This window comes from Pseudopodoces humilis, chromosome 2 (genome assembly GCF_049639895.1).
Source record: "Pseudopodoces humilis isolate 2021_Gansu_Grassland_sample_001 chromosome 2, ASM4963989v1, whole genome shotgun sequence".
NCBI lineage: Eukaryota > Metazoa > Chordata > Aves > Passeriformes > Paridae > Pseudopodoces > Pseudopodoces humilis.
The window spans coordinates 75873737-75887971 of record NC_142201.1 but is presented as its reverse complement, the minus strand read 5'-3'; the positions used below and the strand labels follow the sequence as shown (position 1 = coordinate 75887971).

Below are 14235 nucleotides of genomic sequence, written 5' to 3'. Positions count from 1 at the left end.
AAAACTATGTTTTTGGTTTGAAATATACTTAGTTAATGATAAGAATAAATTAAATCTATTTATTTTATTATTGAATTACAAAAAGGCTGTTTTGACAGAAGTGTTGTTCATTTTGCCATATTTAATATATTGCCTTAATAATTCAATTGTTAACTTTGTTTAGAAGAGATTTATAGTTCAGTTTAAACAATCATCCCATCAGTAGTATGGTTTGCAATAAATCAACTGAAAGTCCATTTAAAAATCTTGCTTTCTAAATGAAATTAAATAAAAAGAAAGTGAAGCTACATATATATGTCACACATGTTAATGAAATTTAGTGACTTTTAATCTAAGAAATGTTCAAAAATGTTCTCCTGAAACAATGAACTCTCAATCAATTCAAATTAATAAATATCTCAAAGTTTTAAATCCATTAAATATAATATTTTTTTGTTATCTGGCCTGGTTTTCTCTTACCAGACTTTCCTAATTAATCTTCAGACTTCTATCAAAAATACTATTATTTTATGTCACTATCAATATTTTCCTTGCAGACTATATACCTGTTGTGGACACACCATCCTGGAAGTGTTTAAGGCGAGGCTGGATGGGGCTCTGAGCAACCTGGTCCAGAGGAAGGTGTCCCAGCCATGGCAGTGGGGCTGGAACTCAATAACCTTTGTTTCCTTCCAATTCAAACCATTCTATTAATCTATGTAGAGAAAGCTTACTAAATATTTTTCAATATGCAGAAATAAAGGCAAAGTTTTTGGATGAGTATAATACCTAAGCAAAGATCAGAGCGGCCAAATAAAAATTCTTTATGGTCTGGTGAAGAGCATTTGACTGTAACTGGAGAATTGCATGAAGTTACTGAAGAAGTTATTTTTGCTAGTGTGGTTCATTAAGCCAATGATGCAGGGTAATGAAGCTATGAAGCAGGTTTCTAGATATTGCAAATCTTTTTGCAGGTGTAAAAAGATAGACTTTGCAAGTCCACATTTTAAAGGGCTGTTTCAGTGAGGTCTGGTCAATATCTGGCAAATAATGTAATGATGAAGAGAGTAATTTCAGAAAAGAAGGTTAAAGGTACCCCGGAACGAATCTTTGGTCAGTGCTTTCACAGTATCTGATTCCATTATTTTCTTCATCTGCCACATAATTATACATGATTTTTGGAAGAACAAGAAGTTCACAAACAATAATCATACAATGAGTCACAGATCTAGGCTGCACCCCTCTCTGTCTAGCACATTCAGTTATCCATCTGGTCTCTACACACAGGGAAATAGAAGATTCCAGCACTGCACCATTGTTTCTTAACTTCAGAGGACTGACTTTAACCCTCCCTGCTCTTCCAATCTGTAAAATACAGCTTTTTACCTTCAGACCACAAGTTAAAACCATCAACCAAGTCTTCCATATATTTCTCCTTGACTTCTGTCCTCTGCTTGACTTATCTTGGCAAATCCAGCATTACCTATTTGTCTTGAATGTTTCTGAGCAGGTCTTCCATGATTCTTCCTACAGACTTGGCAGGAGCCATCTCCTGTTACAAACTGTTAAGAGAACCAGACAAGATATTACTGTAACCAGACCCCTTCCCAATAATCTAGTGTCAAAAAAGGTCTCATGAGGATTTCTCTTCTGAGATCTGATTCTTTTCTAACCTAAGTCTCCTTGCTCTCAGCATGAATCCACATCTTGTTTCAGCCCTGGTGGTGCGCTAGAGTATCAGAGGTAATACACTGGTGATACTCCAACTTAATCTCTGTTAACTTCAGTACACTGAAACCCAGGGGCGTTGGCATGAGTGAGCAGTCAAGACAGCAAGCAGCAGATGAGTATTAGTGGATATAAACATGGGAATAGAGCATGTTTCACTTGTTTATATATATATATATATATATATATATACTTACATGCATATAAAATTTAAAAAAGGACAATAACATCAAGGATAAAAATTTGGCTTCACTGTTTTTAGGGCCAAGTATGACAGTTCTGTTGTCAGTGAATTTGGGATATGTCAGCAGATCTTTACTTTTCTCCCTGAGGATAAGCTGTCTTTTCCTTGGACAACTGCTTGAAACTTCTCAGGGAGTGAGTGTGTCTTTGCTAAGAATTCTGATAGCTCGTGGAATAGCCATTCAGCCCTGGAAGTTGCTTAGTTATTGTCTTTTGGAAAATATTAAGCTACTTGTACTTTTCCATGGATACAAAACAGTCCTTTCCTCTTCCCACATAAATGGTGGCACACAGAAACACCTTTGATATTAAAGGTAACTTGGCATTAAATAAAGCAAATTATTCTCGATGCTATACATCCAATTAATTGTTGGAACTTGGATTGAAATATTTAGTCATTTTCCTACATATAGCAGAATTACTGTGGGAACAGGGCATGCTAGTAAATTAACATTTTCAAGCCTCAAGCTAATTCACAGTGCAGAAGTCCACAGGTAGTAATTTGCCTCTATCATCAAAACCAGGGTTTAGCATGATGTTCTATTTTTCATCTACAGGCCACAGAGACATGAATTGTCTGTTTTCTCTTTTTAAAACAGAGAAACCATGCCACAAAGTATTAACCTGGTTTAATTATTTGCCCAAAATGAAACTACATGATACATACAAAAAGTGATATAGAAATATGTGTTTCTAAGTTCCATAGGACAAAAAATCATGTTACTCCATGTCCCTTCACACCAATTCTCTCTACTGGAAAAATATTTTTAATCCTATCAGATACCAGACCTGGAAGCTTTGGAAGCCACTTTTAAATTTTATTGATAGCAAAATAATTGCAAGAGGGAAATAAACACTCTCTGCAGAACAACATTTGTCAGTGTTATAAGTAGGGATGTCCTTTCCCCCAAGATAAGCTTCTGATGACAAGAAGCAACCTCTTTAAACACAGGCATGACATCTTCAAGTTAAGCTTGTTTATATGGCAAAAATAGATCCAGGATTGTCTTTCTATTTTTTTCCCTTTGATAGTACATCTTGTTTATATCAAATAAATATTTCTAAGACTTTCATCAACTTCAAGTTCATTTTTCACTCATGCTAAATAAGTATTTATGTTATAAGATGCTAGAGCCAGACTGGATTTTGTTCTTGGTTTTGAGGCTGGATTTATTTCTCTCTTCTTTTAAGTGGACTTGTTCTTGAATAGACTTTATAATACTGTTACAAATATTGCAATCATTCATAGCAATGTAATAAAGATTCTTTAGTAAATCTGACATAGCATTCCCAGGCTTTGTTCTGCCTCACTCTAAATCTAAAATTTAGATTTGATTGCTTTTATCACATGGCATAATGAAAGTGGGAAAAAAGCCTACCGAACTGCGAGTCCCTGTCAGTAGAACATCATTCTTGAAAAAGCAATATTACCAATCCCTTCCCTTTCTCTCTCAGAACTATCAAAGAAAATTTATAAATGTTACTAAAAACTGTTTTCAGTAACTGGCACAGCTTTGCTGTAGATTTAAAGATAGAGGAGCTTTTTGTTTTTGCATTCCAAACTTAATATCCAGAAGCATGTGTGTAGACTTTCTCTCTCTTTCAGAGTCTGAGAGGATTAGAAGGAAGAAAATTGTAGCATTTCTCAAGAGTAGGTCAACAGAATTACCACTATTATGTTTCTCTTCAGGATTTCCCACAAAGAAATGTATATGGTACTATGTCAGAATAGCCTTAAATGCAGCACTTCTGGAAATCATCATACTCATTGTCTTCAAACTCTGTGTCTGATCAGCAGGTTCAAAGCCATCCTGCACTCTTCAGACATTCTAGATTTGCGTACACATTTGCACCATCATTGATGGTATTTCATGATTTATGGGATTTTTGGACTCTGTAACTACTCTTCCAAATCTTCTGGATCTGTACACATATGTTGTATCTGTACAGCAGAGTCAGGACATCCTAGATCAATGTGCTAGCTACAGAAAATCTTCCTGGGCAAAGCTTGGAGCAGAGAAAAAGGACACAAAATTCAGTTATAAAATAGCTTTAACACAAGGCAAACAAAGACAGTTCTACTGCAATACTGTGGCCCTGAAGATTTGTATGAACACCTACCAAATATGTGTCATCTTTTCAAAGAAATTTTCTGCTTCAAAGCATTGTCTCTTACTTTAGTCATGAATTCTTCTGTAGGTATTATCCCCTACAAAAACCAGCCGACATCATGTCTGCCTTTTGATTTTCAAGTTGTTTCAGATTCTCTTCTCAACAGCCTTGGTCAAGACAGGCTAGTGATAATTTACCTGTTATGTCTTTAATTTTTTTTAGAAGAAGAATGTCCACTTCAGAATGCCCCTGGCCACATGCTGAGTTAATGTGTGATGCAGAGACTAGAAAAAATAGTTACTGGATGGCTGAGGAAAAAACAGCTTATTTCTATCATTTTTTAACAGACATGATGGCTCAATACCTCTTCAATATCACTATATAAATAGCATCTACAATATAATGATGACAGAAATATAATACAGAGTTTTGCAATGAGGTCAACACTGAATACATAGGAGGAGATGTTCAGTTCTTTTGTATTAAAATTTACCTGTACTGTTGCAATTTCATCAAGAGTAAAAACCATTACCTAACTTTTAAATGCAAACCCAAAAGGTTATGGAATAGCTTTTCTGCTTTTCTCACTACTTGTCAAACCAATATCTTTGCCTCTTGTGGTTCTTCTGTTCTTGTTAAATTACACCTTAATCATTCTTTCATGATTAGCTCAAATTTAAGAATTTGGAAAAAAATTAAATCACCAAAACTGTCAGTTACATCATCTAACTTAGGGTATTGGACAGCTATGTTCTCTAAATTTAGCTGTAGAATAGTTAAGTGTCAAGACTGAGACATCAGTTTAGTCTCTGATCAACCAGTAAAGAGAATCTCTGAAGTGTAATTCACTGGAAATAATGAACCACTATAGAAACTGAATCATCTTTATACATGGCACTATTTTAGATGCTAGAGATGCTCTAACATGCCATAATTTAAAGCGTGAAGAAAATGCTGTGGAGCTGGATATGCAGCCAAGCAGGCACTGTCCTTGCTCTGTGCCATAAAGAACAAGCTAATAGTGCTGGTAAAGCACATCCTCATTAATACATGACACTCCTATATGCAACAGGCATTTTTAGGACAATCATGGGCACTTGTTGAGGCAACTTGCAGACCTGGACTTGTTCCTGCACACTGGCTTCAAGCTCATCATCATTTTCTTCTATTCTATTTCAATTTTTAAATCACCATACTCATGGCTGCTGTATTTCATGAGTACTATCTTTTAAAAATCAAATTAAAGGAAAAGTGATTATTTGTTGCCATAAAACTGAACAGATTTTTATGGAACATTCTAAAAGTAGATTTCAATGGTTGATAGGCATTCCTGGAAAGCATCTGACAGAGAGAATTTCATTATAGTCCTCAACATCTTAACTCTCATAATTATCCTATAATAATTAAAGATATTTAACACAGTTGCAAGACAGGAAGGCATAAGAAAATAAAGGTCTTTTTCTAGTCCCCATAGGTATGCAGAGGTTTTCAAGATATATGATGATGTGAACCTGTGGGTTAGAAGGCACTGCTCAGAACAGTGATGCATGGTAAAGAGAAATCATGTGGAGAGGAATTGAAATTACAGCAGTAGATTAAATACTTCAAAATATCACATCAATCTGTACCAACCAAGTATAGAAAAAGTAATCTATGTATTCCTATTTAAAATGTTCTTGAAATACTAGGAGCTCACATCCATGGAAAAGGCATTTTAAAATCCAGATTTACTCTAATTTTTACCTCCCCCCCCTTCCCAAAATAAACATATACTTTAGGGATGTAATGTAATTCTTTCAATTATGGAAGTCTAACTGAAAAGTATGCAAAATAACTTTTAAAAGGAAATAAACTTTATAAATTAGAACCATAAAAGCTGCAGAAGGATCCTCAAACCAAACCCACAGGAGACCATAATTTGAAATCAGTCATCAAGAAAGTAATTTAAAGTTAAAAATGAGAAAGCTACAAAGTTTCTGTGGTGATAGAGAGGAAAAAAAAAAGACGTGCTATGATCCACACCCATCACATGATCCACAAAAGTCTATAAAAAACACCAAACATTTACATAATTGGAGTGCTGGAAAGAAAAGAGACCAGCCTGTTTCATTTAGCAAGGAGAAACAAAAAATATTCCATACAATACCTCTTCTGTGGGGGACAAAATGATAAAACATCATTTTGCAAGAATAGCAAGATATTGCAGGGACCATGTCTCAGAGATGAATGCATACACACTCACAATAAAGTTCATTTTGTCAGGTTAATTAATCAGTGCAGCAAACTGATAAGGGAAATAATTATTTTTTCTTTCCGGTATATTAAAATGAATTCCATATGGGACTATATGTTGGTTTTGTAAAGTAATGATGTTAATAGGCTCAATGAAATTCAGTGATATGTGGCACTCAGGAGTTAAAATTAGATAAATCTTCAGATAATCAATTACAAGTTTGGGAATTGTCTTAATTTCTATAAAGTACTGGAATGTGGAGCATATTGTCAGCAAGTTTGAGTACAACTTCTGTTACTCACAGCCTGATTCTAACTGGTTGAAGAATAACCAGAACTTGATTGTCACATACTTATTTTTGTGTCTTAGACAAGATACCCTGAAATTTTGAGAGAAAGGTGATATTCTTAATGAAACTTCATATATTTATAGCAAGTGAAAATCAGCAAATCATGACAGCAATTTATAGCAGTTTTGAATTTAAGCTAAATTAATTTGAACTATTATGAAGTGTTTCTCCTCATTTAAACTGTCACAAGGTCCTGTGTTCATCTCTAATATTGAAATAAATAAAAAATATGTTTTTCAAAAAGTTCCATTTTCTGTTATGGTGTCCTCCAAGTTGCTTGTGGAGTACCTGAAGCAGTCCAGTTTTCAGCTCACAATCAATTATTTTTTTTTATCAACAGTTGTCTTTTTTCTCTTTTTTCCTCTTAAATAGTTGCCATATTTAGAAAAATGTATGTCTGTACCATAAGGCCCATGGGTGCACAATGGCTGATGAGTTTTTGAGCTAAAAAGAACATTTTATAAGCGCAAACACTATTTATTGCATTTCTTCCCTGAATATGAATGTAAATGACCCAGGGTCCTCACAGACCTCTGTGGGACAGCAGGCTGCAGTGAAAAACCCTTCTGCTGCCACAAGCAAGAGTGTAATGCTGTGAGACAGAAACAGAAGTGCCATTAATATGTCTTCTCTCACAAACAGTTTTGCAGCTTGAAGAATATTGTAAGAAAAATGTCTCCACACCTTTAGTCACTTAAATTTACCCAAGCTAGCACCTAGACAGATGCTTTCACTGATTGACCTCAACTGCAGTTTCATTGCAGAAAAATTGGGATGTTTTGGAATTTGCGAAATACATCCAGGTTTTGAAAGTTGTTATTTTTGTTGATCTATTGAGTGGCAGCATTCAGGAGTAAAGCATAGAGTGCTGATGAAATTCTGGAGAGAGTGATTTTAAGTGATTTACTTGATCTCAATAAAAACAGCCTCCCTTGTGGATGAAAGAGACACATTCCATGTAGCAATCAATTTATTAAGGATTCCCTATAGAAAGTGAACTAGATCAACCATTATATGTACCTTAATTGTGATTATGTTTTATTGCTACTTAGATTATTAAGTGTTTAAACTACCGGATAACAGAATCTATATTCTCAATAGTGGAAGACTGTTAACATTAATTTTACTAAATATTTCAGCCCTGTTCCAACAATCTCTTGGAGGAAAGTTAATGGTCATAATCCAAGTAAAGCTCGCCTGAGAAAATCCCAAGCTGTGCTTGAAATACCTAATGTGCAGCTAGAGGACTCAGGGATGTATGAATGTAAGGCTGAAAACTCTCGCGGAAGAAATGTCTTCAGAGGACAGCTACAAGTATACAGTAAGTGTAACTGCACACAGTATTGTCCTGAAATTCTTTGTCCACCCTTAAGGCTTTGGCTACACATGAAGCATTCCAAGGCTCAGTAGAAACAAGATACCATGATATATAGAGTATATACCACATACCAACAATAGATTTGAATTAAGGTATATATTTTTATTCCTTAGTATTGCATTAAAGTCTGAAACATAAATAATGTTGACTCCTTTGAAGAATTGACTTAAATACAATTTCATATGGGATTTGGTTTTTGGTTTGTTTTCTTTCAATTGAAGAGTATAGCTATTTCTTTTAGTTTGGATATAACAATGACATGCAACCTAAACATGAATTATCTCTCAGAAAACAATGCTGGAGATGTTTTAGGATTATTATCACACTTTTATTAACATTTTACCTGTGCCACGCTTAGGTGCTGAGCTTTGTCAAGTTCATTGCTCTGGAATGAGAGCTGAAGAAGGATCTGGTTTTCACAGAAAATTCTCAATCTAGCTGTGCACAATTTCCAAAAGTTCTGATTTTCACAAAGTGTTCAACATTTTCTAAGACTCAAAGAAATTTTTTGACTGACCATAAAAGTAATACTGAGTAATGCATAACATTGAAAATAAAAAAGGAATACTGAAAATAAAAGTATTAAACAAACCCTATGAATTCTCTTATACTGTTGCATTCTAAAGTCTAGAAACAAAAGCCTACGTAATACATATCATGAATACTTACAAGTCAAAGTTTGGCAAATATCACATATAAGCTTGAGTCCCACTACTTTTTATCAGTTTAAGCCACACTACTTTCTCTATGAACGCTACAACATTAAATATGTAGCAGGAAAGGTCTAACGTGGGAGGTTATGCAGCAGATCTTTCAAACTGAATTGTTTACTGTCTTCAATTATCCCAGCCAGTGGAATTCCAAATGCTGCAGTTTAGATAGATCCTCAAGTTAATGGATACATCTAAGAAGAAGTTTCTCCTCTTAATCAATTTTCTTTTTCTTTTCACGATTTCAGCCCATGGCTCCTAATGCCTTCTCTCCATTACTAACTACAAAGTTTTCTGTCTTTGTTACACACTTTCCCCAAATAACTATAGACCAGCATAGTGTATTTACTTTATTTTGCACATATGTCAATATTTTCAGGTCCATAATAAATTTTTCTGTCTCCCCTGGCTTTCCAATGTCTTTCTCTTAACTCCGTTGATTTAAGTGAGTATCAGCATATCTCTGGATCATGATTCTTTCTTTTCATTCTCGTCCACCTAGAGTCCAGGGCAAGTTTTTGTCTTCAATTTTTGTTGTTTATGCTGGAAAAATTATGTTATGGTTAAGATGACAGTCCGTGCATTCAATTTCAGATTTGCCATCTTGCACTTGCAGCAAAGGTTTTATAAGATTTTTGCTGAAAACAGCAGTCCAAGCCCAGCACCTACTCTTTGCCTCCTACTATGACAATACCCCACTGATATTTCTCAAATTCCTACTATAAATTACTTCCATGAAAGTATAGCAGCTCCTGCAAGTCACCTGGGGTCAGGGGAATTTAGCAGCTGGTCTTTTTGTACAATGTTTCTTAAAATGTAAGAAATTCAGAAAATTTAATTTGAGTTTTAAGATGTATCCCAGCTCATACACTTCCTACCTGTTTTCTAGAGCTGTGAAACTACTAGATGCCAAAGCAGCACATAAAGGTGTTATAATTATCCCTGCTTCCCTCTTTCAGAGTTAAAAGAATACAGAAAGTGCTCTTCAAGAAAGAAGCTTAGATGCCATAAAATGAAATTATTTCTTCAAGAGCACCATGGAGATCTGTGGCATAACATGACAGCAAACATGATATAGTGTCCTACACAACTCTTCATCTCTCACTAGCCTTTTGCTTTGAGCAGAAATAAAGGTGGTACTCAAATCCATGGAAAACATTTACAATGTTTGTTTTGTCCTATTCTTCTTAGATAGAAATATGAAATTTTCATACTTCACCATTGTCTAAATTATATTTTTAGAGTATCTGCCTTTACGGGGTAGAGCACAAATTTAGCTCATTGGTGTGTTATGCAATAGTATTAGGACATCTTTAACACTTTAGGAAGAGAGTTTCCTTCATATTGTCTCATTCCTCTATTAACAAGTGAGATTAGTACATTAATTTTCACCTCTCTGCATCAGCAGGCAGCATGGTCAGAACAGGTTACAGAGGAGTTTCAGATGGACAATACCAGCAGTGACCTCCAATACAGCAGGACAAGAAGCACAGACTTTAGTAGGCCCCCACAGGTGCCTTTCCTTGGCCTCAAGATAAAATACTTCCCATGGAGCCACTCTCAGCCTTCAGTGCCTAGGGAGACAGCATTAGTATCTCACTGGCCTGCAAACCTTGGCTACTTTTTCCAGAGGTATAAGGAATGACGTAAGAGGGTTTGTGTGAGAAGGCTTCTACACCAAATTTAGCCAAACGTTACTTCACAAAACTCTCAGCCTCCTTTGCTGATGGCTGATGTTGCAGGATTGGGGGACATTATCTGAAACGGCCTTTTCTGCTGTACCTTTTGTTCATAACAACAGTCAACATGAATTATTTACCTGTAAGCTCACTGTCTTTTCACTGACATATTATTCCTCCAGGTGACAATGATTACTTTGGCTCAAAAATTGAGATGTAGGCCATCATTCCTTAGTAGGGGTTTCTTGTAAAATTTCAGAGCAGTCTGTAGGACCAGCTGTGTCATACTGCGGTCTCCCAATTTGCATATCTCTGTAGGAACTCACTCGCTGTCTGTTTGAATCTTCTTCATCCTGTCAGTTGCATCTGATCTGGGTCACCACAGAGTATTTTGGAGAAAGCCCAGGACACCCAGTCTGCCTGTCTAGTCACATTTAATCACAAACTAGCGATATTTCACTACTTACCTGCTGCTGCAATCCAGATACACCATGACTCCCTGATGCAGCTGACAATTCAGATGTTGTTCAGAAAGTGGTGTTTCAGATGCTGACAACTTCAGATTATTGTAGTCTCAGCACTTAGTGGAAATTCAGCTGTAGGCATTAAAAACATAATTTTTAAAATGCCAGGCATCCTCTTATGCATTGCAACCTATTTTGAGAGGTGTGATTTTCCCCCAAGTGATCTGCTCATCCTGTAAGTTTCTGTGAAATTTTATTCAAGCTCAAGTTGATTAATAGAAGCGAGCACAAAAATTAAAATGTGAGTGGATAAATTTGCCACTAACCTTTGTGTTTCTCCTCAAATTCTGGCTAGCAGCATTTTCCCAATGGTAAGCACTTGTATGTGAAATTTCTGCTCCTCTCTCACTCTAAACTTTTTGGGGTTTTTTCCATGTTACCTACTCACTTCTGCCAGGATCAGCAGGGGGTGGTGATGTGAAGTGATTCCAAAATCACATTTTTGGCTGTTTTTCTTTTGGCTGTATCAGTTCCCTCATCCTGCACACAGCAGTGCCTTCCTGGCAGCTGGAGGGAAGGCTTGCCATAACACAAGAGTGGAACACGCATCTGACAGCAGGAATATTCTGTAATTCAGTGTAACTGACCATGCTGATTTTCAAATCTGCTTTAATTACTTCCTTATAAAACTGTATGGGAAAAAAAGTCCACTTCTGCCACTACAGGTTAGTCCCACACAGTAAAACTGGCAAGAGAAGACATTTTGTAGTCAAAATTGTACATTAGTTTTAAATTGCCTATCTTGACTTTCTCACTTATCTTTCTCAGTATGCTTCTACTTCACTCTTCCCAATTAATCTCATAGAGAGGAAAATTTTTTTTCACCTCAAACTCTGTATTCATTCACATTTTAGGATATTATTTGAAGTCATTTGTCTATGTAAAATTTTTTCCTTATTTTCCCTCAGACAAAAAGCTGCTTAAAATTTTGAGAAATAATCTAAATTTTCTGCACCTTAATTTCATCTGATTATTTAAAACTTATTTAAACATGATTTAAAAACTGGCCTGTAAGCTTTTGGATTTATTGACAATTTATGTCTGTGAAACATTTTGATATCCTTGAATAAACAGGTGCAGAAATGCAGCATAAAATAAATCATGGATTGGAAGATGATTTTAAAATGTCAGAAACACAGTACAGATCTCTGGCCCAACACTGATAAAGACTACTGAATACTAAAATGCATCCTTTTCTTCTCATAGTCATCTCAAAATTTTTCACTGGGCTGATTAAAAAACAGGCAGACATCTATTTTTTTCCCAAGAATAATGTTGTATTTATAAGAGAAAGAAGGTCTTGTTATTTTTGAAATCTGGTTAAATTTTCTAATTCAAATAGAGTGGAATTATGGAATGACGTTTTCTTTGCATACAAATATATTAGGGTTACATTAAGATACTTTTATTAAAAGACCCGAAAACGGTACATTGAGTCAGAGGTTGTACATTCAGTTAAATACTACATCTTTAAAAGTACTGATAGGATTTTAGAACAAGGGTTTTGATTTTATGGGGAGTGACCCTTGCTAATGAGCAGCGAGGGAATTCTCTGTGATAAAGTAAGGAGTACATAGAGAGAGAAATAGAAGCCAAAAAGTGATGACCAGTATTTCTCTCTCAAGCATGCTTTTAGATCTATTGCAGCTACATCTACCTATTGCTTTGCTACTTTATTCTCAAAGGGGTGGGAATCTTGCCTTCACTGATGGCAAGTTCAACAGCTTGAAAAATGTGACTTCAAAGGCCATTTAGGCTATGAGGAGAAAATTTAGAGTAGAAATACCTCAACTAATGGAAAAAGGTTGTTCTGAGCAATCAGTCATAGCACTGTGATTTGCAAGTTTGTAGTTTCAGGAGAAAACCTGTGCCACAACTGTGCTAGCAAGACAGCCACAAAGGGTAGGGAGCAGCAGTTCTGAAGAGGACAAGTCTGCAGCCAGGCTTGGGGCAGCTTTGTTTCAGTGTAAAAATGGGCACACACTTTTCTGGGTGCTCTGGCTCATGATGAGCTCAAATTCAACATAGAAATGTGAGACTATATATGTTTTGTGTCAAATAGTGCAATTTACAGAAAAGCAAAATAATGAAATTAAGTAAATCTAAGTAGGAACAGTTTAGTTCCTCTTTGAAACTGCATGATTTTATGGTACCACTGGCTGTCTTTTATGACTTTTTTGAGACACATTTAACTGTCTCATCTTCCAGAATCATATTAATGTAGTTATTTTCAAAGGAAACAATTTCTTCTCAGCATGCTTCCTTTGTGCATATTGAAACACTCAAAATGAGAACAGCAACTATACAGTCCACTTGAATTATATTTTTAGGACAACAGGCAACAAATAAGCAGGGACTCCCAAAACCTGTTTCTTTATGCATATTTTTTATAAAATCCTTTGTTATAACTTTAGAAAGTAGAAATTCAACACAACAGAGCACATGTAGACAATTTTTTGTGTTGCCTTGACTGCAATAAGGAAGAAGAATAAGGAAGAATAAGAAAGCAGAGGTTTTTTTGTCTTGGGTTTGGGTGTCGGGCTGGGTCAATCTCTCTTTTTCTCTACCAAAAAGGAAATGAGTGATTCTTCTTCTAATATATTTTCAGCTTCTGACAAATGTCTGGTCTGGGACTCTGAAGCAGACTATTCCCTGCTTAGGAGTGATAGACACCTCGTTCACTTTCTTTATCATCCATGCACAAGATGTAAGCTAGATGCAGTTAGTCATCTGTCATGCCTTTTCATATCTTCTCACGTCTTTGATGGATGACCTGTCAAATGCCAGCTAGATTCAAAGATTTATTTTTAAACTCAATTCCCCATGTTTAAGTACATTATCAATTATCTGACATTTGAAACAGAGAGTTTGTTATGACAGATCTGGACTTCTATTCATACCATGCAGAATTTTACATCCCTTTAGCAATGCGTTTTAGCTACTTATTCTTTATGATTTGGAAAAACAGCAGACAACAACAACAAAAACAAACGAACAAAAAAATCCCAAACCAACATTTGATATCATTAAGTTAATTATCATCATCCATCACTCTGTGTTATACAAAGTGATACGGCAACGGTATGAAAACCCAAAATCTGGCTTTTAAGCACATATTTTTATTTCTGCACATCAATGCTCAGTTTCTCACTGAGTCATATAATGTTTTCCAAATTATAAGATCCTACAAATAGCCATCTGATTGATTGACACATTAAAGTTCTACTTCTCTGAAAAAAATATTCCTGTTTTTTGATGTATTATTTCATGAAAGGTATGTACTAGTGATCACATATACAG

General features: G+C 35.5%; 1 protein-coding gene across 2 annotated transcripts in view; it reads left to right on the top strand.

The window, feature by feature from the left end:
* Nucleotides 1-14235, top strand: part of CNTN5 (contactin 5) — a 603304-nt gene that overhangs the window by 463796 nt on the left and 125273 nt on the right. For both annotated transcript variants that reach the window (XM_088051481.1, XM_088051480.1), the window contains exon 10: nucleotides 7784-7965. In XM_088051481.1, the coding sequence (XP_087907607.1) occupies nucleotides 7784-7965 (182 nt within the window). The remainder of the gene's footprint in view (nucleotides 1-7783; nucleotides 7966-14235) is intronic.